This window comes from Corvus brachyrhynchos, unplaced genomic scaffold (assembly GCF_000691975.1).
Source record: "Corvus brachyrhynchos isolate BGI_N302 unplaced genomic scaffold, ASM69197v1 scaffold14, whole genome shotgun sequence".
In the NCBI taxonomy this organism is placed as follows: Eukaryota; Metazoa; Chordata; class Aves; order Passeriformes; family Corvidae; genus Corvus; species Corvus brachyrhynchos.
This window is the reverse complement of record NW_008239110.1, coordinates 11,998,856-12,023,497: the sequence shown is the minus strand read 5'-3', so window position 1 is coordinate 12,023,497 and position 24,642 is coordinate 11,998,856. Positions and strand designations below refer to the sequence as shown.

Here is a 24,642-nt window from a genome sequence, read left to right as displayed (position 1 = left end):
GCATTAGCTGGAGAGTCCAAACCAGATACTACTGATAGGTAAATGGTGGGCAGGTTATGCCTAAGGGCTTGTGAATAATTAAATCAGGGAGTCAATGTGGGTGTCTTCATTAAGTAGGTTAGGTCAGCTCAGGAGTTGAACTTCTTCAGTATCTCTTCCAGTCTTCCCTACTTGCTGGGCTGTGTTTTGTGGGTAACTGCAAAAGTGCCTAGAAGTGGATATTTGCTTGGCACCATTGACCTGCTTGTTCTCAGGCCATGTGGGGATCAAAACCTGGTTTTGGATAACTAAGTGAAGCAAAGCCATCTATGTCTTTTGTTTGATCCAGCTCAATCTGAGCAGAGAGCCAGCCAAATCAAATCTTTTAAGCAGAAATGAGGAGATTTGACTGCTCTATAATGACAATAAAATATATAAGGGATTGGGAGGGGGGGTGGGGGGTGAGTTACTGAGGCTCTAGTCAAATAACAGCCTTGGGACCTACCAGGAAATTCTGTTGGTTTAATGGAAGAGAGCAAGATTCATGCAGATCTCATATTGGTTTTGCTTTATGCATAGCTCTCAGATACACAAAAAAACCCAAACAAACAAACAAAACAATCACAAAAAATCAAACACTAAGTATGGAACTTGAAAATTATCTTGAGGTTTGTGGTTGACATTAATGACAGTGAATAATGCATGGTGGTGGTCACCATCTCATGCTGGCTATTGATTTGTGTTTTGCAGCCAGGGGCATATCAGTGGTTTTGCAACCCTGAAATATTCTGTTTTGTTCTTCATATCAAAAAAAAAAAAAAATTCATTGAATAAACTAGCTTGCATTTCAAAATTAACAATTAGGCAGTACTGTAGTTTATTGCATTAGTTATATTGAACAAATTACTTCGGAACAAATGAAATTAATAAAGAATATAGTGAATTTGGCTTTCTTTCTGTTTAGACACATGGTTGAAAATAATTCATATTTGAATTGTTCGAATAATTGAATGGTTTGAATCTGCTTCAAACCATTTTGTCGGTATCCTAAGTTTCTAAATTGTTTTATTTTCAAATTTGCTGATTTTTTCCATTGAAGTCACCAATGTAACACAATTTTCATGAGCATTTGCAGTAATAAAGCTCAGTTTGCACATGGCAAAATAAGAGTAGTTATATGACATGCAGCTGTTTGGAGAAAGAGCTGGAGATTTTTTTAAGTGTCTTATGTATTCTTTGTAGTCATTCTGTGGTGGATTAGGCAGTCCGGTACTCTAAATCAGTTTGATCACACTAACTTTCAGTTAGATCAGCTGCACTATTTTTGTGTGCTTTCATGTACTACAAGATATTACAACTGACAAAGAGTACACATTAAAGTATTAATTTGTAGATATGTAGGGTAAAATATAACCCTAAATGATATCCAGTGCTGTAACTCATTCAGCTGTGCTGACAAAATGGGTGGTTGCAGAACTGACATGGGTACTAATGTCCAAAAGCTCCTCCAAATTCAGTCATGTGTATGAATGCCTCAAGGCTTTTTGCAGCTATCTGCAGTTTTTCCTCACAGCATTAAAAGGTATGGAATATTAACTGCAAAACTTCAATTCTTCTGTCAGGCCATTCCCTTGGGCCCTGTCACTGGTCACCACAGAGAAGAGATCAGTGTCTGCCTCCTCCTCTTCCCCTCACAAGGAAGCTGTAGACTGTGGTGAGGTCTCCCCTCAGTCTCCTCAAGGCTGACAGGCCAAGTGACCTCAGCCATTCTTCATGTGGCTTCCTCTCAAGTCCCTTCACCATCCTCGTTGCCCTCCTTTGGACACTCTCTTTTTGCTCAATGTCTATTTTATATTGTGGCACCCAGAACTGCCCCCAGCACTCGAGGTGAGGCCACTCCAGTGCAGAGCAGAGCAGGACAATCCCCTCCCTTGCCCGGCTGGTGATGCTGTGCCTGATGCACCCCCACACAGGGCTGGCCCTCCTGGCTTCCAGGGCACAATGACTCATGTACAACTTGCTGTCAACCAGGAGCCCCAGGTCCCTTCCTGAGGCACTGCTTTCCAGCCTCTCATTCCTCAGTATGTCCATACATCCAATGTTGCCCCATCCCAGGTTCAGAATCCGTCACTTTCCCTTCTTGAACTTCATATGGTCACTGATTGTCCAGTCCTCTGATATGTTGAGGTCTCTCTGCAGGGCCTCCCTGCCTTTGAGGGAGTCAGCACTTCCTCCCAGTTTTGTATCATCTGCAAACATGCTTAGCATCCCTTCCAGACCTGTGTCCAAGTCATTTATGAGGATATTGAAGAGCACAGGGCCAATTTGACGTTGTTATTGAAGAGTACAGGGCCAATTTGACGTTGTGTAGGCTGACTCTGCTGCTCTTTTTCCCTACTATTGCCATATAATTTTGGAATGATTATCATAGAGTAAGTAGTAAAGAGAGTAGAGACATAATGCCTGGCAAGTCAACCTTAAGAATGAATAACCCAATGAGCAATGCTTTCATTATTGTGTTCTGCTCTGACTGACTTTTAGCTCACTACAGGCAGACTCTTGTAAGGACAGGGAGAAGAGTAGGAGCTCACTAACATGTCTTTATGTTGGGGAAAACATTCAGTGTGACTTCTTATCCAATTGGCAGATGTGGGCTCTCTTGTAAGTGTTGAGTTTGGTGGATGCACCTAGCCAACATCCAAAATATGTGGTGTTCTCGCTCTAATCTCACATTAAAACTGAATGTCCTTGTGTTTCCTTCTTTTTAATGAGCAGACCTTGACACTGTAGCACACCATAACCTAATTGAGTAGACCTGGCTTGAAGGATGTGGTATAACCGAATATAATTTTAAAAGACTTACTAGAGTAGTCTGTTGTTTTATATTAAACAAGCAGTAATAAAACCCCAGCAGTAAATGCCGTAGATACATGCGTGTTGCTGTAGGAATCCATACAGCAGAGAGTAAAGACAAAATGAGACTTGTATGTGATGGGCTAGTGTGAGACCTATTGAGAAGGAAATAAAAAGAGGTTAGCAAGACAGCTAAGTAGTTTGTTCCAGCAGTTTGCCTTCACTGGTTTAAACTTCATGTTAAAATGACATTTTTATTGTTATAACACTGACACATCTTTAGGAGGAAATTAGTTAATAGGACGGAACAATCTTTCAGCAAATTAAATGAAAGGCTACTATTTCCACTTGACATCTGTGAAACTGCTGCTACATTCCTTGCAGTAGTGCTTAGAGAAATAAATGAGCAAGTATTCCTTATAATTGAGCTTTAATGGTATCCATATGCTATATATCTTGTAATGGTGTTCATGTTGTGCAGTTTCTGTGTAGTATAAGAAAATTGAGTATTAGTATGTCAAAAGCCCATTAATGCAAGTGTCTTGATTCAATTCTTAGTCTTGACAGGCTCATGTGTTTTAAATACATCCTAGCAAATTGTGGTTGGTGCAGCAACTCTGGCAGTCTTTTCAGTTGACCTTTCAGGTTGCCCATTTCATGTCATACAGCCACCTCTCTAGGTAATGAAATCTATTGGAACAAAGAAGATTTAAAAAATTTATCATTTTGATTCTCATTCTTTTCAAAGGAACATTTTCTAACAGGCATTAGAACAGTCTTTCAGCAATGTTGTTTCACATCATGTCTTAGTGTTCTACTGAGGCCACAAATTAACTGTTTTCTCTTTTACCCAGAATTCCTTTCATAAATTAATTGAGTTTTGCTTGACTAACTTTGCCAGCATTGTTTTAATGGCTAATAGCTTTTGGGCTTGTCTTTGAAGGCTTAAATATGTCATTTGAATATTCAGCCTGTTTTACGATTAAGGTTTACTGGCATCTGAGATTTTCATGAATAGTACAAAGTTCACAAGCCTACTTTTGAGGAAGTAAACTTTGTTTGTGAGGCAGATTGGTACGTTGTTAATTGGTCATGAATTGCCTAAACATGTCTTAGGTACTTCAGATGATTAGAAAAAGACGTGTTGCTGTCCATGGAGACCACAGCTGTAGCAGAGGTGGTTCTTCATGCTTGCCTGCTAGGGAGGAGGAGGGAGCCTGGCCTTCTATATTCCATCCCTGCATTCACCCACACATCAAAGAAATTTGGACTCTGGTTGCTGGCCCTTGAAGACACCCTTTGGGAATCTGCCTTCCTGAAAGAGGCAGGAGTGAGAAAGGGGAGTCATCTCAGTTTTTTTATTTACTCTGATCACTTTGACTTGGGCCGGTGTGTTGCTCTCATACTCCCAAATATGTAATATAATGAGTCAAGAAGTTACTCATAATAGACCTAAAGGTAGTTTATTTTGGTGGCTTTTGAGTTCAAGGTCTCTCTGGTACTGAAGACAATTGTGCGCATTACCAAAAGTACTTTTTTTGAGTGACATTATCTTTCAGAAGTGTCAAAAAGACTAAACAATATGCCATATTTATCCAGAATATATTGCATTCCAGACGTGATCTTCTTTGTACTGGAAAAACAAATATGGTACTTCTTTCATGACAGTTCTTGCAAGATATTCCATGGCATAATATTCCAGTCTACCGCTAGAAATACAGAAAGGAAAAAAGGAAAAAAAGGGCAGGGGGAAAAAAAAAACCCCTTAAAATACTGATTCTTTCACTAAAGCCATCAAGAGCAGTGAGAGATTACAAAAAACATTTAAAACCTTTGACCAAATGTTTTGCTGTTTTGCTGGAATTGGGACAGAAACACAATTTTATTAAATGCTTTATGAAACTGTATCATCATTGTTCTCATTGATAATTTATAAAAGAAAAATAGCAATTTACTTTCCCTCTGTATGTTGTTAATATGCAGAAGCTTTTTCAAGGTGATTGGTGAAACATGGTGTGCAGGAACAAAAAGTACACATATTGTCTCCAGCAGGGTTCCAGAAGTGTGGGGTTTTTTTCTGAGCATTTTTGTTGTTCTATTACTTTAAATAGTAATCTCTTCATGCTTATTTCACTTCATCCTTTATTATATTATTTTCATTGTATTGATTAAAATCCCACTACTGTTAAGAAAAGCTTGTTTGACTACTTGATGCCAGGTCCTTTATTATCTGATAATCTGGTTTACAAAATCCTCCAAGGAATATCTTAAATGTGGCCATGAGTAGTAGTGCATGGATTGTGATTGCATTTTTAAGTACTTTTAGAAAAATGTTTGGTACTTCTCATTTTCTGCTCTACCAGGGTATCAAACATCTTTCAGCCTTTTTCAGCTCTATTGGATTGTTAAGTAATTGGATGGAAAACTCTTTTCCTTCTTCAGGATATTTACTGTAGTGAAATAATATTGTAATTTAATACTGCAAAAAGGTTATGAAACAAGATTAATTTTTCTTTAAAAATACAAGTCTTGACTAATCTGGCTTTCCTGAGTTTTTGAGGTAATGTTTGTCCTTTTTAATTTCTTCGTCTTTTCTTTATGGTGTATTCAGATCATCCTGGTACAGAATTTTTAGTACATATGTGAGAATTAAGATGTGCCTTGTCAACTGAGATAGTCAGCATCATTGGTTTCTTGTAAGTAGCTCATCTATAAGATGAGCAGCAGCTGTGTAAAGGTATTTGTTGCTTGAAGTAATAATAAGTAGACTACTGATGAAGTTCAGGGTTAGGTGGAACACAGTTGAATAACTGATAATAGAAACTCTTATCACAGGAAAAATTGAATAGGGTTATTTCCTCAGGTGAAAATCAGGTGTGTATTAGATTTATATGGGTTTTGTTGGTTTGTTTGTGGCTTTTTTTTTCATTTGCCTGCTATACAGTAGAAAATTTTCTTGATCATACCTTAATTAATGAATTTGATCATATTTTAGCCATTGGTTGATTTTCTGTGAAGATATGAACAGTGATGGTCTTGATTCACTTATAAACGTGATCCAATAAAATAAAATTTAGTGTTTATTAAACATGGAGCAAAAAAATAACATTCGGATTCAGAACCTGATAAATACCATGTATAACTTCCTCTAGCCTAGTGATGTGCCTGAAACGAATGTCATTTGAGAAAAATAGGGATGGCTCTTTATTGTTAAATTGCCTGGATTATACTGAAAAAATGTATTTTCTATAAATGTATAAAGTTGGGGAAAAGGATGTAAATTGCATGTAAGTACTTCCTAAAAGTATTGACTTCAATTTTATTTTTATATGGTTAGTAGGCATTCAAGGACAAAACTGCATAAGCAAATGTGTCATTTGCTGGGAAAAGAAAGTTTTTTTTACATTGTATTACTGATTTTTAGAAAGAGAACCAGCTCTCAGTCCCCAAATCTGAATGGCATTAATGGGAAGGATTTATACAGTGATACTGGTATTTCGGTCTGGCTGCAGGGATTCCCTGCATTCGTATTAACTTACTGTCTCTGCAACAGTTTTAATGACAGCTACAGGATTTTAATGCTTGATCAGTGCCTGTTACAGCGACCACTGGTCTTTCTGTTGGCTATGAGTAAGGATCAAGGCCTTAGTGACTGGCACTGAGAAAAACAAATGTTTATCTGATCCCAGAACAAATGGATTTATATGACACAGCAATGTGTGGGTAAAGAGAAACAAGAAGATTGAAGCAGACTGGAAGAAGAGGACATTTATACTTTTCTTAAAGCATTTGTCAAAACAGATTATGTCTTTCAAAACACTAGTCTGAAAAAGACTACTTCAGTTTTTTTAATCTGGGGAAGCTGTCCCTTTCAGTGAACCAGAATGCCATTTCAGAAGAGTTTCATACAGCTGTCACAGCATCTGTGACAGCAGATACTGAAGAGAGGTTTCCCTCAACAACAGTGGTGTCTCTGTATTGTACATGTTTAGATTGATACACATATCCGCAAATGCATATGCAAGTGTAATTTACAGCATTTGTTAAGTTAATGTTAATATCCGATGAATATCACAGCTGCAAGTCCTGTGACAAGCTGTCCAGTATCTGAAACCACTGTTGATCCAGCAGCTGTATTAGAAGGAGAAATAATTGACTGTCAGTCAGCAAGCCTTTGACGTAGGCTCCTTGCAATGACTGGTAGCTACAAAGCGGCTTGAAACAGACCTTTGCAACTTGTCAGCCCATTATTTTTAATAACGGAGTCATGCAGTTAGTGTAATGATTTTGATTCTATGATTCAAGCATTTAATGGCTCCACAGGCGGCATCAAGCACAATAAATGTGACTAGATCCTTTGAAAGACTTTTTAACCTGAATGACTGTGAACCCACATAAAATATTTTCATGACATGAGAAGCTAATACGAGCTAATTGAGTTCAGAGAAGCAAAAGATTAAATCCACTTTTTAGATTTACTACCTGATGATAAGGAATGCATATGAACTGTATAGACAACAATGATACAGATATATTTAAAATGACTGAGATTGAGATTATATTATTTTGGGTACTTAAAAATTAGTACCAGAAAGTGGGAAAGTGGAAATTAGTGGCAGAGAAATTACATATAGCTGTCACTTGCCATCTATGCTTTGGTGCTTTGAATCTTTACCTGTCCTTTTAAGTCCTCATCAGACTGAAAAGACCAAATACTGGGATTTTGTCCTGTCCAGAAGATCATCAGTGGGTTTTTTTTAAAAAACTAACTACAGCCCTTCTGATAGAGAAAGCATTGTTTTCACAATGTTTCAGTACAGTGATACCCTTGATTGGGTTATGAGTGTCCTTAGCCTGAACTGGAGGGGACCGCTGTTGCAGGATCTCCATCAGACACGTCTCTGCCTTCCATTTGAGGATGTGTGGAGACAGCTTGATCTCTAGTGACTGTCAGTAAAAGAAAGGATATTTCATAACAAGGAGGTTGACTAGGAGAGCAAGAGGAGAGTTGTGGAGCCAGAAAAGAAGAGAGCAGCCAAAAAAAAAGGCCCAACAAACATTTGAGAAGAAAAAAGAAGAAAGGGGGAGTTTCTGGGTTTTAACACCAATCCTCCACCCTATTTCTGTTACCTAGTCACCTCCAAATGCAAACTGCTCAACACTCATCCTCATAACAAATTATTTTACAGACAAAGGAAGTTAATGACATTTCTTTGCACTTGGGCAATGCAATTGATATAGCAAAAGAACAATTTAGTGAAACTTGAACATCAGTTACTAGTAAAGGAATTCTGATGTGGGATAGAAACTAACTGAAGTCAGAAGTTAATGAACTGATCAGGTGAGAGGTTTTATAGCAAATCCTCAGGAGAAAAGAAAGGATAACCTAGAAGTTGAATGCTGGAAAAGTGATACAGAACAGGGAGCAGAGTCTTACAGAGGGATGTACTGACTAAAGTATATCAAGAGTGCCAAATGCCATGGCTACAGTGGTTTTAAGGCAGCAAGCAGTCTTAATGTGAGATGTGAAGTTCTGAAATAAGCTTTATAATTAAGCAGTTAGTTTGTCTTTTAGTGTTATAAGGCTTGGTAGAGAGGACAAAAGCAGAGATAAATGGTGTTTCTCATAGACTCTTCGAAATTCTTAATTATCTTCCTGCCCAGTGAATCTGCTTCTGAGAAGCAGAAGTTAGTTTTTTCTTGCTTTGCTTAGGATGTTTTTTTTCCTTTGGGTTTGGCTTTGTAAGGTTTTTGACTGTCAGTAACACTGAGCTACACCACTTGCTACAGCAGGGAATTTCATTCTAATACCACCTTATTTTATTCTGTCTTAACTTATCACATGGATGGCAGAACTGTGAAACTCCATTCATTACTTTTATTTCCTGTATTTTCACTTCTCTCTGGGGACCTGATTAAAAGTAGTCCATGCTAGTACTTATTATCTCTAGTGTTGCTCTGTTGTGTTCTATTCCCTCTTGCTTTTTTAGCCTTTGGAATTGATTAATTAAACCTTAGTATATAAAGTAATTGGAAGCATGAATTGTTTCGTTTATTCATTAGTGTGTTGTGGGAGACATGTAGGTCTGTGCTGTGCTCAGATAACTTTTATCAGAAATAACAGTTCTGATCTATTTATCAGAAATAACTATAACAAGTACAGTTTTAGTACAGTTTTAGATGGTGATACTGAAAATTGCCTCTAAACACTTGACATGTGTCGTAGTGATATTTCAGATCATGTAATGCCTGACTACTAATTGTCTCTCCCTTTCTCATACTCCTCCATGTGGGCATGTAGATGTAAGCTTAGTCCTCTGTTGGTTTGCCACAGAGCCAGTTCCACAAGCTTTGATGCCCCTTTAGAGCACTGGTAATGTGAGAAGTGTCACAGGGCAGACAGCCATAAGGAAAGGGTTGTACAAACCCTGCCTATAAAATCCTAAAGAAATTCAGTCTTTTTCCACAGAGAAATGTTACAGGAATTTGATGTAAACAAAGCAGCCCAACAGTCTGAATGAACTGTTTTGTAAAAATAAGATACTCTGATTATTTTAAACATCAATAGACACAGTATCACTAGATCCAGATGTCCAAAAACCATGTATCAGACTACAAAAGAAGTATACGATGGTGTCTGGTGGCTTTTGGAGCCCATGGAGGAGGTGATTTATTTTTACTCTCAGCAGCTGTCAGACTTCAATGCATACAGTAAAGCATGGTCTTCCCACAGGCAATTTCACTGGCCTCTGCTTATTCTCTGCTGCTCTCCAGAGGCAGATGAGATTGTTTCCTCTTCATCTTGGTTCTCTCTGGCATTTTGGTCTCCATCTGGGTCTTGGCTCCTCCTGCTCCCTGTCTGCTGTTTCCATTCACTGTAATGTTCTCTCACTTCAGTGTTCCCCGGGAGCCATCACTACTCTGACCTAATCAAGAGCAGATACATTTCACCATGGAGAATATTTAGTGGGCTTTCATGTAGAATGACTTGGACATGGAGCAGACAGAACTCTCTTGCCTCCCCTGTGTCTTCCACGGCTGACTGGTCCTTCTGGGAGGTGGGGAACTGTCCTGGCAGAGGCCATAGCACAGGCTGGTACTGGAAATTCTGTACTCCGTGTACCTCCTCACTTTCTGCTTTTACATTAATAGTGCTCTTCAGTCTCTGTTCTGTCCAGTTTCAAGAGAAATTGACTGTTGAGTCGTCACCTTGGTGAAGATCAGTCCACTGGATAACATTTGAACATTTTACCCTTTTGCCTGAAAATACAGTAAAGAGCCGGTGACCATTCTAGGGCAGCTCTAGAGGTCTCTGGGTATGTTTCCTTATAAAGATAAAAGGCAAAAATGCTGGGAGGAGGGTAGCTTTTTTTCTTGAAAAATGTAACAAACATTGCCTTTGAAGGACCTGATGAACTTCATGGAGAAAAGCAGGGATCTTGTTTTAAAATCAGTTTCATGTTAGCATCTTTTTGGGGCTGTGCTGGTAGTTTCTCAAATGATGAACAGTTAGCCACAGCAATCTGATTTTTCTACTCTCATTTCCAGACAGATGATGATGTGCATGTGTCTCCAGTATGAATGTGTGCATCTCCTGCACTGACATAGCTGAAGTGGCCAGGAGATCAGCATCTATTAATGATAACTTTATATGAATAGAAAAATAGACAGAATTAATGTTCTCAAACTAAATAGCTTTTGAGGCTATACCTCTTCATTATCTCACTCGTTGCAGTAAAAAACGTTCATGTTTTGTGTGACGTTGCGGACATATGTAGAAATTTTTTTATTTCCTGTCATCCCATAAAATTGAGTAACCACTTGTGTTAGTATTCTTCCTGGTCTTGCTGATGTCACTAATTCAGTGTCTGCCTCCTCCTGCTGCATCAGCATCCCTAGAGATCACCTCGCCAGGTAATGGCTAATATCAGCCAGTCTTCAGAGAGGGCAGCTTGGCTGAGCAGGAAGCTGCCAGCTGGGCAGTGGTTAGGCAAGGGCAGTAGTTAACACATTTATTGTCACAGCTGAAAAACTAACCAGCTGTAAAAATTTGCCTACATGATCCTTCTTAAAATGAGGAATAAAACAGATGTCAAAAACTACCCTGTAGGCTTGCTAGCTGATTTTCAGTTTCTTTTTCAGCTGTCTCCAGCTGTCGAGACAGTGAATGAGAGGTGCTTGACCAGATTGTAATTGTAATCATTTTCCTCTCTCAGAGAAGGGATACCGTGGAAAAGTCAGAGCTCCAGCAGGAGTCTGGATGCCTTGGGTGATTCTGGGACCACTTAAGCCTGCAAAAAGTTAATTGTCCTTTACTGGAAGTTGGATAAGAAGATATTCACACTTGCTACTGGGTCTAGAAATACGCAGTTACTGTGCAAGTCCTGTCACAGATTCCTCAGTTTGACCCTGCCTTGGTGGCTCCCACCCCAAGACTTGGTGGAAGACTTGAGTGCCAGTGGTGTGTGCAAACATGGGATTTCTGTACCTTTCTTTCTGCTCTCAAACAAGTGTAAGGATGATTTTCCAGTTATGGGGAAAACAAAAACACATTAAATATTTTTGAAGCATTAAATAAATCATCAGTTTCAGTGCTTGTCAAAACAAGTCCTTAAACCAAGATCCTATATATTGTACTTTTGGTGGTGGGGGAGAAAGAAGTAAATTAAAAAAAAAAAAAAATCTTTAGAGCATGTAATTTATCAAATAGAGCAGTTGAAACTTTAGCAAGCATTGCCTGTGTGTTCCATAGTTGGGTTTGTTTTTTAATTTTGCTTTAAAATACGAACCTCTAATTAAGAATTTTCTTAACAGCTTCTTAATAAATCAAATCATACAGCATAATTTATTAGCATTCTTAGCTGCAGTACTAAAAGGAGAAAGATACAGCATAGGAGTTTGAAGGGAATCTCTTCTAAAAAGTATTAACAGCAAATCATCCTTTAATTCCCCCAGTGTGGTCTGTAAAATTGGATTTAGCCTCTCAGCAAGTTGTTAGGAAGGAATGTGTGTCTAATGGTCATCATTGGTTTCTGGGAAGAGAAAAAGCCACTCTTCATTTTTTTTTTTTTTTGTGACACATTGACAAATGGTTCCATTCAGGGCAATCCAAAAAATTATTCTTATGAAAGTATTCTCAGATGTGGCAATCCTAAATAATGCATGAAACATTAGATACTCTATGAAAATGGCCTCTCAGAATCATCCTTTTGGCTGCCATTTGTCTCCCTTTGCTAGGTGATCACATATCATAGGATGGATCAGGTTGGAAGGGACCAGAGTGGTTCATCTGGCCCAACCTTCCTGCTCAAGCAGGGTTATCCTAGAGTACTCTCCCAGAGGATACCACTGTAGTATCCATAAAGTATTTTTTCCCCAGTATTTGCTTATTTTTTTGTTAAGTGTGTTTGTATATTTAGAACATATTAATTGTGGGGTTTGAGTTGAATCATTTGCCTAGGAAGTTCCGAAAGCAATTAAGTTTTATTTAGCATTTTTATGTATTTTGTGTCATCTATGGCTCTATAGCAACTTCATCTTTTAAATATATTTTGTTTAAAATCACAAATAGATACTGAGTATGTCAATGAAAAACCTGATGGCTTACTGACCTCTCTTCATTTGTTCTAAGGAGACTTAGTTGATTTAATTAAATTAAAATATTATGAAAGACTGGTAGTGACAGAAAAGAAATAGACTGAAGTCTTTTGCAATATATAAACACTTCATTAGAAATGCTGTGACTGGACACTATGTATTCATACTGACTTTTTATAAAATGAAGACATGGGAATAATGAGCAATTCTGCCAAAATGGATTGTGCCCTTGGAGATTGTTCTTACTGGATTGAAATACAGAATCATAGAATGGTTTGGATTGGAACAGGCCTTAAAAATTATCTAGTTCCTAAAAAAATCATTAAAGATAAATTGTGAGCTAGGAAAAAACTTATTTATGTAATTAAAGATTTTAAAATATAACATTACAGAGTGTTTATCTCCTGTCCTCCCTTTTGTTATGTGTATTAGCCTGTAGAGAGTTAAAAATCCCATCTGGTACCTGTGAAGCTAATTGAAATTTTGAGGTTTGGGCACTTGGCAAGGGGTAACTGTAGGAGACTGGTCTCCCTGGGTTTACTCTCTAACAGGAAAGACTCCATCTTCAGTTTAATCTCCTCTGTGAAGTGATTTAATTCTGTTATCTCCCTGTACTGATTATCAGGGAAGCCCCAAAGAGATTAATTTCTGTGAGTACCTTTGGTGGAGTTGCAGTGCTCTCACATTTCCCCACCTTCTCTCGTGGTCAGACCTGTAGCTGACCCACAGCGTCTGTCTGCTGAATTACAGTGTGGGATTTCATCTGTGCAGCCAAGCGGCATGTGGTCATAATTTTAAGACTAAAACATGGAAAAGCAATCATACTATGCTTCCAAAATTGTCTGGGGACCACAGACTTCTTTTGGGGAAAAAAGCGGGTGATAATTTGTGGTTTTCTTTGACAGGAAAACCTTGATAATTCCACATTACTTCAGTTTTCAAGGCACGTTTGCTTGGGGGTTGAGACTCAAGGAGAAACATTAAGTGCATCCTGGGGTGCTGGGAGGGGAAGGCTGCAGGAAAGTTTGTGTGTCCAGTGCAACACTCTCTGCCTATTTCTCAACCTCCATTTGGGAAGGTTCCTCTCTCTCCTGGATGTCTGAGGGGCAGCTGGTGGTGTGGGGTGACATAAGCCAGATTCTGCAGACTGGGCTGGGCAGCACTCTGCTCCTGCAGAAATCCTCTTAAAACAGGATTGAGCCTAACCAATTCCAGTCACAAGCTGTATTTTACAGGCAGATCCTCCTTCGCCCCTCAGCGTTGCTGGTAGTAGGAGGCACAACCTGCATGCTCCAGCTCTGGTGAATTTCAATGGACCCTTCTCAGTGCCATCTTCTCATTTCTCTCTCATAGCATTTTGCATTTTCACCTACAATCATAGGGTAGTTTCTTACAGAAAAAAATCAACATTAGTAAAGTCCAAAGGGGCTGTTGGGAGTTATTTTCATATTTAATTCTAAAACCTCTCTCAACAACAATACTTGGACACTTCACATTGTTGCTGCTGGGTCTCTTTTATTCTGGCCTTTCACCTTTTTACTGGCTAAGTCTGCAGGAGGATACTGACTATTCTGCTGTGCTGGTGCATTTTGCATTAAATATTGAAATTCTGACTTCTTGCTCTGCCTCCAGATTGCTGTCCTGGCAATCCTCCAGGAAAGGTTGGGGTATAATAAGTTGTCTGCAGAGACAAACAGTTCTGCTCACTGATGACAAGAATTTTGATAAGTGTTTTGACCCTTTGAAGTATTTGTGCAGTTTCCCTGAGGATTTGCTTTTCCTTTCAGTTGAAAATTTTCTGCTGTTTTATATATATTGGGGATATAGTGTAATTTTTTAAAACTCTTTTAAATATTGTTGTGCCTCTGAATTGCAGTAATTTTTAAAAAAGCAACCTTTGAATACTTCCTCTGTGGTTCCCTCTCTTGGTACACTCTGTACATGTTAAAAGACTTAGTGATCTTGTACTTTCTGTTCTTATGTACAGATGGACCTACAATGGCCTGCTGGAAAAATACTGAGTTGAGTTACCAGCAGCCCAGGTCATTCAGGCTCATGTTTCCCAAGAATGAATGACAGCAGAATTACAAACACTGGTTTTCAGATTCTGTGGCACTCAGTGTCCAGAAACAAAATTTATAAAATCAGTGAGAAATATTATAAACCAGTGCTGATCCTGCTTCTCTGATCCAGATCCTCACTTCAAATTTGTCTTACTTACATACTACCAGTTATAAGTCCTAAAGTTCTATGAGTATGTTACAGAAATTTTGTGTGTGTTTTATGCAGTGTAAAATAAACAATTTTAGACACAGTGATTTGAGATAGGTTAAAATCGTGCCCTGTAAACTGAAATTATTTTAGTACTCATCTGGATCTTCAAAGTAGTTTGAGTAGTGTGTCTCCTTCCCCCTTTCCTTCCTGAAGTGTATAGTAGGAGTTTTGTTTCTAACTCTGGTGTCAGTAGATGACTGAAACTTAGTACAGGTTGTAGTGAGTATCAACATAAGAAAAATTGAAAAAATCGGGGGCAAAGTAAATTACAAAAAGAAAACAAGATAAAGGAGTGCAACTAATATAAAGAGTATCATACCTGGCCCCCTTTGCTGTCCTCCATCTCCTTCAGAAAAGTGCATTTGTGAGCTTACAAGACACTTCTGACATTAAACTATTAAACTGAGTAAAAATAAGATGCAAAAAGTTTTCAGTGCTTTACAGGTTTTGCTTTGATTGGGAGGAGTGATCTGCACATAAGTTTGGCACAGAGTCATAAACCACCCTTTGAGGATCCTCCAGTTGCCCTGATCATTCTTTGGGTTCAGATTGCTGCTGTAGTTTCTTGACTTAAGTAGTGGTCATCCCCAGAAAAAAAACCATGTAGGAACTTGCAACATCACATAGGTTTGCTAAAACTTAAGAGTAGAAATAAAACCTTTCACCAAAGACTCATGTTTGCATCTCAAGGCTTCAGGAAGCCAGTGCATAACTTCATAACCGAAGAGTAATGAGATACCCAGCGTTGACGTTACGGCTGAAGAGTAAATAGGTACTTAGCATTGCTTTTTGTAACTTTTCAGAAGTTTCTGCTCACCCTAGTAACAGTAATGGTGAAGAGCTTGAAAAATGTCTGGGTTGGGAGCACTGGTTATGTTGTCTCATGCATGGGCAGAAATCAGTATTTTACTATGCTTAGTTATTAAGATTTACTGAGCTGTTAATTTATTGCATGTTATTTTCTAGGGCACCTCAAGTAATTTATAAATGTACTTATTGGTTATAATCCCTGACAAAGATGTTGTTTTCCATTTACTTTGTTCTGTTCAGGTCCTCTCTTTTTAAAGTTCTATTCTGTTTAAAAGTATACAATATTTAGGATTTGGATGGTGGGGAGGGCAGGGCTGAAAAAAGAGCACCCTTTTCATTTCCTTGGGATTTTTTTAAGCCAAGATACTGTTAAACAAAAGTCAAATGATCCGAGTGTGAAATCTCTCACATTCTGTATGCTGAAAGCTCTGTTGAGTATTTCCTGGTCTCTAGTAATGTCTCTTGAGGAGCTGACTGTCTGCATAGTGCACACTGGACTATCATCTTAAAATAAGGATGGAGTAAATGGAATCAGAAGCACTACTGTGAGTGTTCCAATCAGTGTGAGGGAATATGGAAAACTTACCTGTTCTGTTGCTCCCAAAGATGAAAGATATGCTATGAAGATGATCAGAGGGCCGGAGCACCCATCCAATGAAGACAGGCTGAGAGAATTGGGCTGTTCAACGTGGAGAAGTCTTTGGAGAGACCTCACAGTAGCCTTCCCGTACCTAAAGGAGTCTGCAAGAGAGCTGAGGGGGACTTTTGAAAAGGGCAGTTAGTAATAGGACATGGGGGAATGGCTTTAAACTGAAAGAGATTAGGTTCAGATTAGATACTGAGAGGAAATTTTTTAATGTGAGAGTGGGCAGACACTGGAATCAGTTGCCCAGAGAAGCTGTGACATGAAGCAGTCAAGGCCAGGTGGGACAGGGCTTTGAGCAACTTCGTCTAGTGAAAGGTGTCCTTGCCTGTGGCAGGGAGGTTGGAACCAGATGATTTTTGCTGTGCCTTCCAACCCAAACCATTCTATGATATGAGAGAATACCAGACATCCGCAGGTGAAGGTTGCATGAAAAATAGTTGAGGGACTGAAGTGCAAATCCTGGGTTCTACCACTTACTGAATGAGCTTGTCAGTTTTGACAGGGCTCATGTCTAACACTAAACCAACACATAAACTTGTTATTTTGCAGATTTACCAGAAATATGTTGATGCCTTATTTTTCTAACCAGCTGAGCCAACTGAAAAAAATGAAAGCTACATTAAATAGTACGTAAGATGTAACACAGATGTTTATTTCTACTTTTTTTTACATTAAGAGTAAAGAATGCAAGTTTGTAATTTTCAAACCATCTTAAACAAGAAGAATCTTCCACTCATGGCAAAACACATTGCTGCATGCAGAAATCCTTTTGACAGCTGTGTCTGGAAATTCTCCTTGTTAACAAAACACACTACATCAAAGTGTTCTGGCAGGTTGTATTGATATCAGCAGACACTGGGGTGGGGTGCAAGTAGGGACTCTATTATATTTTCTGTCAATTTTGGTTGATGCCTTGCTGCAGGAACAGCTCGATGTTTTCACTTTGAGATTGATTGAGAAACTTGATAGAAAAAAGCATGTGTGCTTTTTCCATTTGCACCATAACATGGTAACTTTTCAAAATTCCGAGGGTTTTTTTTTTCTTACTGCGAGCTTTATGTGTCAGCTCTTTTAATCTGAGTTATTTGGAAACAAGATGTTTTCATCTAGAAGTCAGCAGTTAGAACTTGAGGTGGTGTGTACCAGAGATGGGGTCTGTTCTTGGGTGAATAACCAGTCTGTAAGTTCTTCAGACTGTACAGAAGAGGCTTCCAGACATGTTGTCTGCAGTACTCGCCTTGATCCTATTTTCTGTAATATCTGATGCTTTCATGTTACCGTTCAAAAAAATTCCAAGCCACAGTAGATTGAAGTGCAGACTTGTAAAACAGGTGTGGGGTTTCTCTTCATTATGTAAAAAGTATACTAATCTTTGTAATACAGCTCTTAAAATTAGATACTAAGATCCCATGAAACTTGTGTTCTGTTTCAGTCACACAAGTACCATATCAAATTGGGATTGTGTGCATCTTTGCAGTACCCTGATTTCATTGTGTCATTGATTTTGGTCTGCAGCTATGAAGATTAGAAACACTTTTTGGGCAATTATTTACATCAGAGGACTTCCGTGTGTCCCAGCCTCTTGCTCCTTTACGGTCAACCAGGGGAGCCTCATCAGATCTCTTTCCTTTGTGCTCTCTATGCCTTTTCTCTGCTTTTAAAGTTTAATGACTTGGTTTTATTGTGTGTGTCTGGCAGAAGTCTCAGAATACTGTGTTAATATAGTTAATGGGGAAATTGATTTAATGGAGTCTTAATTTCCCTGTATTGGTTAAACTTCAGTTATAGATGATCTTTTGAAGATGAGCTCTTAACATATCTGAGAACTTCCATCATGATTTTTTGGGTTTTTTGCTGGTTTTGGGTTTTTTGAGTCACATGTTAACTCAGGAAGAATGCCCTATTATCAACTGCTAATTGATGACTGTAGTGGCTGCTTATGTGTAAAAGTAAAATTAAAATTTTATTTATATATGGATGCATTTGTGTTTAATGCTGTTTACAACTTGGAAATGAGGAATACATTCCGTACCTAATAAGTGTATTTATATGTAATACTTATCCTAATAATATTCCCATCCAATATGTCATTATTCCCCTAGATGCTCTGGAATATTGGCTGGCTTTTCTTTAATTTCAGGGTTTTTTTCTGAATATTGCTGCTGGAAATTTCAAGGGGAAAAACAAAGCCACCTTTTTGTAATGAAACTTTAGTAGACTTGTGGTCCCGAGTCTCAACTAGCATTAGTTTCTAGTGGGGATTTTGCAATAAATGTGCTTTTCTCTATTCTCAACACAAATCCTAAGATTAATTTTGCTGTGAAGTATCTTTAGGTCGTAATTAAAACTGAAGTTACTCATCCTGGTAAGAGTGCCCAGACAGACAATACATACTTATCCTACCCTATTAAATTCTCATGTATTAGGAAGGATATGCTGCATGCAGTACTTGTAACTCAAAGCCTCTTCTGTAGATATGCATTATTTTAAGTTAATAAACAGTTACACTGTAGAAATTAGAGTTAGAATTGGAGAGTGCTGTGTTAAGTACAGGGGAAAACAAGCAAAGTATGAGAATGTTTTCTCATAGTCAGTGGTTTTTCGTCGTGTCTTTAAACATGATATTCTGCAATGAAATGATACAGTGATAAGTGAATTGGAGACATTTGTGAGCTAAAAGACTTGTGTTGTTGCAAGAAGCAGCTTTACAGCCTAAGCAGAGCTGGACTGACGTAATTCAAGGTCCTGTGGTGAAATCATGGAAGGCTGCTGAAGCATGGTTCCTTACATGTATATAAAGTACATTGTAGATTAATTATCTTCTCATGATAATGGTATAGCTACTGCCTATTACATTTCATTAGCATTGCCTTATAGATGCTCATGATTATTTTCTGTCTTTCTCTTCGCCCCGTTTTAGTGGAATCGGTCGAAATTGGCCGTGGGCCTCTGGCGGGAGCAGCATTTTGGCAGAATTTGGGACTTTGCATCTGGAGTTTGTACATTTGAGCCACCTGTCTGGAAACCCTGTCTTTGCTGAAAAGGTTAGACTGCTCTGTCAAAATCATGTTGTAAAAGAAAATCGCATATTCATAATATGAATGGGGAAAGATTTGGATTTTCCTCAGTTGTAAGCATTTGTCACATTTTCTGTAATCACCTTGGCATGTTTTTGTATTAAAAAGTCAAAAATCTCCTCCGAAATTATTCTGATGTATATTCTTCTATATGGCCCCATAAAACATTTAATTTCTGTTTATGTTCTAAATTAGTATCACATGAAACAATCAGACTGTAGAGCTTTCTTCAGTTCTTTACTTAATGGGATGTAAGCAAAACCTGACATTATATTCAGGACAATAACTGATGTCTAGAGAAAGCAAAGCACCATGATGATTTCAACAAGTTTATTCTTCATACTGCTGTATAATATCAATTCTGTCAGTGAGGTTAGAAAGCCCTTCCGTTGCACTGACCTATCAGAAATATACTTTGAATTCTCTTTGGGGAAGGAAAAAAAGTCACATGCTTAGACAAAACCGTTGTTATGCATACTAACTCTTCCAAAATTTGATAACATTGTCTTCTGGATACTTTCTATTTACATGAGCCATGGAAAGAACTCCTCCTTCCCTCAATTCCCACCTAAACAATTTTGCATTGCTTTTTGATGTACTAGTAGCCAGCAAGTCCCGTTCTTCATACTACACTTTAGCATTTATCTTCTTTTTATTTCCTAATTAAAACTTAGACTTGTTTTGATTTTGTATTCTTACTGCAGCTGCCCCATTGTATCAACTTATTTATTATTAAGTTGATATTATCAACTTATTAATCTAATTATTGATGAGACTCCAAATGTTTAGCAGTAGGTCTAAAAGCAATAGTCACATCTAAAATTATTATTAGGAAAGGACTGAGTGGCTTTGCAGGAGTAGCATTGTCAGCATTGGAATAAATTTTGTGAAGCAAACTCCTATCAATTTTCATGTATTTAGGGGTAAATTTAAGGACAGTTTCTCTTAAATTTGAACTGAGGAGGGGGAGTGGATGGGGAGGGGGTGGCAGCACTGAGGAATAGCCAGAAACAAATTGACAATATAAGTTAATTTTCTTTTGACTTTTATGGTAATTTAATGCATAACATCTGTTCTACTATGAGACAATGAAAGTGTGTATCTTAAAAATCCTAGCCCATGGTTCTCCTACACGTGCTCTAGCATCATACTCTAGCTGCAAGTTGCTGAAAATCTGTTTATGTAAGCTGTTCTTAAAACCCCCAAGAGATTGCAATTCCAAAGACCTCTAAGGCAAACCATTCCAGGGCTGGTACACTTGATAAAGAAGACGAAGCACTGGAATAAGCTTTGCCTGGAAGTATTCATAGAAAAACTTATTAATTGAGGTCTAGGACTCGTTGCAGCCTGCATTTGGGCAATGAGTAGTGTCAAGATGCAAGAGGCAGTTTGTGTGCCACAACAGAAATCCTCCTGCAGCTTGGAATAAGTTAATTTATCTTCTCTTTCAGTAGCTACTTCACTGGGTCTCTAGGCACTTGGGTTTATAATGAAGCTGTCAGTACCCTTTTGTTACAATTTCTGGCCCGCAGTACTCAGGATCCTCATTCTCCCAAGTTGCTACATTTGCTTTTTCTGTGAATTCTAAAATTCAGTATAACTCATTTCATGTGCTCTGCAGTGGATTGTGCTGCTGGATGGCTCCAGCTGCTGAGCATCTGGACTGTAGTTGTTTCCCCAGGCATCTCATTTGTAGTGAGCTCCTTAGCAGTGCCGGCAGAGTGCTCAGGGCTGCCTGGGTCCCTGCTGCTGGGCTAGCTGGTTGTATAAAGCTCAGTCAGTTCCAGCCATGCTCTCCTTTCCAGGCAAAATTCCTTTACAGTTCACTTCCACACCTGCACTAGGTGATAAACTTAATATTTTTAAATTATTATTTAAAATTATTGTTATTAAGCTTAATAGCAATTCTGATTTAGGTATACAAGGAATATAATGCTGACGCAGCTGAGCTTAGTTAAGGCAAATAGCCTCAGTGAATTTCAGTATCCTGTGGAGAAGGGAGATACTCTTCATGGCAAGTCGTGAACTTTGGAGCTTGCTCCTGTTTTGTAGTTTCACTGCTGACAGTTGACACAGAAACTCCAGAGGTTTTCAGGAACTTGTCTGCATGATGATACCAGCTTCTTCAATAGTGATATGATTGCGCAGAGGTGTTTGGGTGTATGTGTTGAATAAGATCAGGAGGGCTATTTTTAGGCATATTTACGCTCTTGTATTTTGTGGGGAAAATGGATCAGTGCTCAGTGCTTTGTACCTTCCGCTAGGTAATGAATATCCGAAAAGTTCTAAATCGACTGGATAAGCCAGAGGGCCTTTACCCCAACTACCTGAATCCCAGCAGTGGCCAGTGGGGCCAGCGTAAGTAGCTGAAGTCTTTGGTACTATGACCTGTCTATCAAAGTGCTCTTTGCAGTTGTTAACTTCTTTCAGTCACTGTTACATGTTTTACATATATATATATATATATGTGTGTGTGTGTATATTTATAAAGAACTTATATAACATACAGAAACTCACTTTGTATCTGAGGTTCTATAAAATGTAAAAAATACTACAAATATACAAATAATAATCTTACTTGCTGTATTTTAATACAGTTTTTCTGAGCTTTCAGTATGGCTTGTGGAAGCAGGAAAATGTATGAATATGTATGACTTTGGAAAGGAATTTGTGGACTACAGAAGTCTCTTATTCAAAAAGCTAAAGTGCTCTCTGAACTAGCTGTGTAAGGAAACATTATCAGCTTGTCTGAATCAAATTCCACATTTTCAGAGTTGTGTGCCTCCACTGAAGGAAAAAAAAGTAGTAAGACAAGTCTTTCCAGTTAATACCAGCTGTGATGTCTGTTGAAGTTCAATGCCACCAACTGAGGAAGAAAACTAAACAGAAATGTGTCATGGCAATAATCCCCTTGGAATCAGTACTAAAGATACCAAAATTAGAAGGAAAAGTATATAAAATACTTGAATTACTTGAATTCCTTAGCCCCTTCCTGATGACTGAGCCTTTTCTCGTTGTTCATTGCTTTCTCTGATCGCCATGTCAAAAGCCTGCACAGTGTGCAGGATCATGATTCTAGAGACTTTACTGCTTTTTCTACTTTTCTGTTTAGGTTCAGTCTGCCACCATCCTATTCATGCAAGTCCATGTCTTTCTATTATTTTCTTCCTTACATTTTCCAGTGGAAATGTTGATCCTACAGCCATAGGCACTGGGTTTGGTTAGAGACAATCTCAGCACCTGTGAGCCAGGTCCAGTTAACTCATTTCTTGGCTTCTGTTAACCACAGAAGCAGCTTTTTGATGCTTCATGAGAGCAGATCTTTCTAGTGGCTGAGGCAGTTAGTGGCTCTGCCTTATATATTTTAAAGCAGTCAAAACACTTACTCTGCCTTATGGCCTCTGTTATTTCCATATTTCTAATATAATTGCATCTTAAGCACTCCTCATTCACACGAAATGCCAGTTTTTGTTGGTGCGCACAGAAAAATTTATAGCGTACATGAGCTTTGCTGTCCAACAGCATGCAGTGTTGACAAATAAATAGCTTCCTGTGCCTGTGAATGATGAGCACTGATGTTGATGCAGGTCTATCCCTGGCATGCTGAAGCAGCAGAGACAAGTTCCATCTTGTTGCATCTCTTCCATATCAGTTGCCTCCATTCACCAACACTGATCAACTAATTTTTTCCCCACAGAGAAGATCAGAATGTGAGACTTGAAAGATGTGTTATTTGGGATTGCTTTTCTAGGCTGTTTTCAGCTGATTACAACAGAAGGGACAAACCAAACAACCAAGACCCTTAACTGGTACAAGACAGAAATATTTTCTCTCAAACATCAAGTGGGGAGGGAGGAATGGTTTCTGTACATTTCTTCTCCAGAAGTGCTGTAGCTGTGAAGGCCAGTGCTGGATGTCTGCCATTGTTCCTGTAAATTCATTTAGCCCTTGTTATTTTGACAGTAAACTGACAGTGATTTGCTGCAGCATGCGTCAATTGGATTTGTCTACTGCAATAATGTATATAATAACAGGGCTTATTATTGATGAAACTCTGCTTGTGCTATTTAGTTTGCAAATGTCAGAGGTTTCTATGGTAATTTATTTAGGAAACCGTAAAGGTCATTTAAATGCTGCTGTTCAAAGATCAGCCTTTGATCATAGGAAATGTTCTCATTGTTTTAAGAAACCTCTTTTCCTTTTGGATCATGAACATTTAATTAAAAAATGGTGTGGTCTTCCCAGAATTTCAATATGTCTCATTCAAAAGAGGATGGAGGGGAAAAGAAAGCCATTTGAAACCCAGGTTTGGTAGTAGAATATATTTGGTAGGCAAAGGGAAAGGATACATTCAGAAAACTAAATTATTTTTTGCATGTCACAGGCTAGTGGAGGAAAAGGACACTGTTAATATAGTTTGAACAGACAAATATGTATCTTCTACATTTGCATGTCTTTGCAACCTTTCTGGAAGGTGCGAGGAGGCCTTCCAGGGAGAGAAGATACAAAGGAGTATAAAAATAAATTCTCTGTGTTCTTTTGAATTCCACCAACAGGGGCATAACTTTGAAGCTAAGATCAGAGTTAGGTGTCAGGAAGTGTGAGCTCAGTACCACTAAACCTTCTGCATTTCGCTTTATAAGTCTGGATCATCCCATGCAGGTTTTTTTTTTGCTTTTTTCATAGCCAGAATTTTGTGATGTGACTCAGGGACTTCCTGTGTGATCTCTGTAATGACATTTCCATCCTGGATTTTTTGAGTGGAATTAGTAGATCCTTCCTTTGCTGTAATATTGACAGTTATAAATGAGTAGTCCTGGTAAAGCACATTGAAAAATTTTCACTGAAGACTCAATAAATGCCAAATCACTTAATTTTACCAGGCAGCACGAAGTTTCAAAACCAAACCTCTAGCTACTGTTCTTAACTTAATGGAGCTTAGAAAAACACTTCACATGTATGTATAGTTGTAGTATTTCATGTATTATGGGGATCTAGGCTGAAATCATGAGAACCCATCAAAAATTTTGCCAAGAATCTTTTAGGTTCCTGGACAGCAAGTGGGTGCAATCTTGTACAAGCAGCTGAGAGCATCACTAAATTTCCTATCAGTGGTGCAACTGATGTCGAATGACTGTCTTGTGTGGTGTTAGTGTTTACAGAGTCATGTCCTAAATTGTGCAACTGAATAATCACAGCATCTGTAGTACCAGATCGTTTCACATACTAAGCATAGGGCAGAATAAAGCAGCATCACAGGAACCATCCTCTGTAGATGTGGTGAAGTCCTTTTTTTTTTTCCTTCCAAACCACTGCTGAGTTCTGAGAGCAGTCAGATGTTCAGAAATGTAGTATTATTTTTAAACTTATTGCTCAGCATTTTGAAATACCACTAAATAACATGAA

At 38.4% G+C, this 24,642-nt stretch overlaps 1 protein-coding gene across 1 annotated transcript in view; it reads left to right on the top strand.

Moving 5' to 3' along the window:
- Window positions 1-24,642, top strand: part of MAN1A1 (mannosidase alpha class 1A member 1) — a 105,709-nt gene that overhangs the window by 57,581 nt on the left and 23,486 nt on the right. Inside the window, exons 5-6 of the mRNA XM_017739648.1 lie at window positions 19,080-19,203; window positions 21,501-21,594. Of these exons, the coding sequence (XP_017595137.1) occupies window positions 19,080-19,203; window positions 21,501-21,594 (218 nt within the window). The remainder of the gene's footprint in view (window positions 1-19,079; window positions 19,204-21,500; window positions 21,595-24,642) is intronic.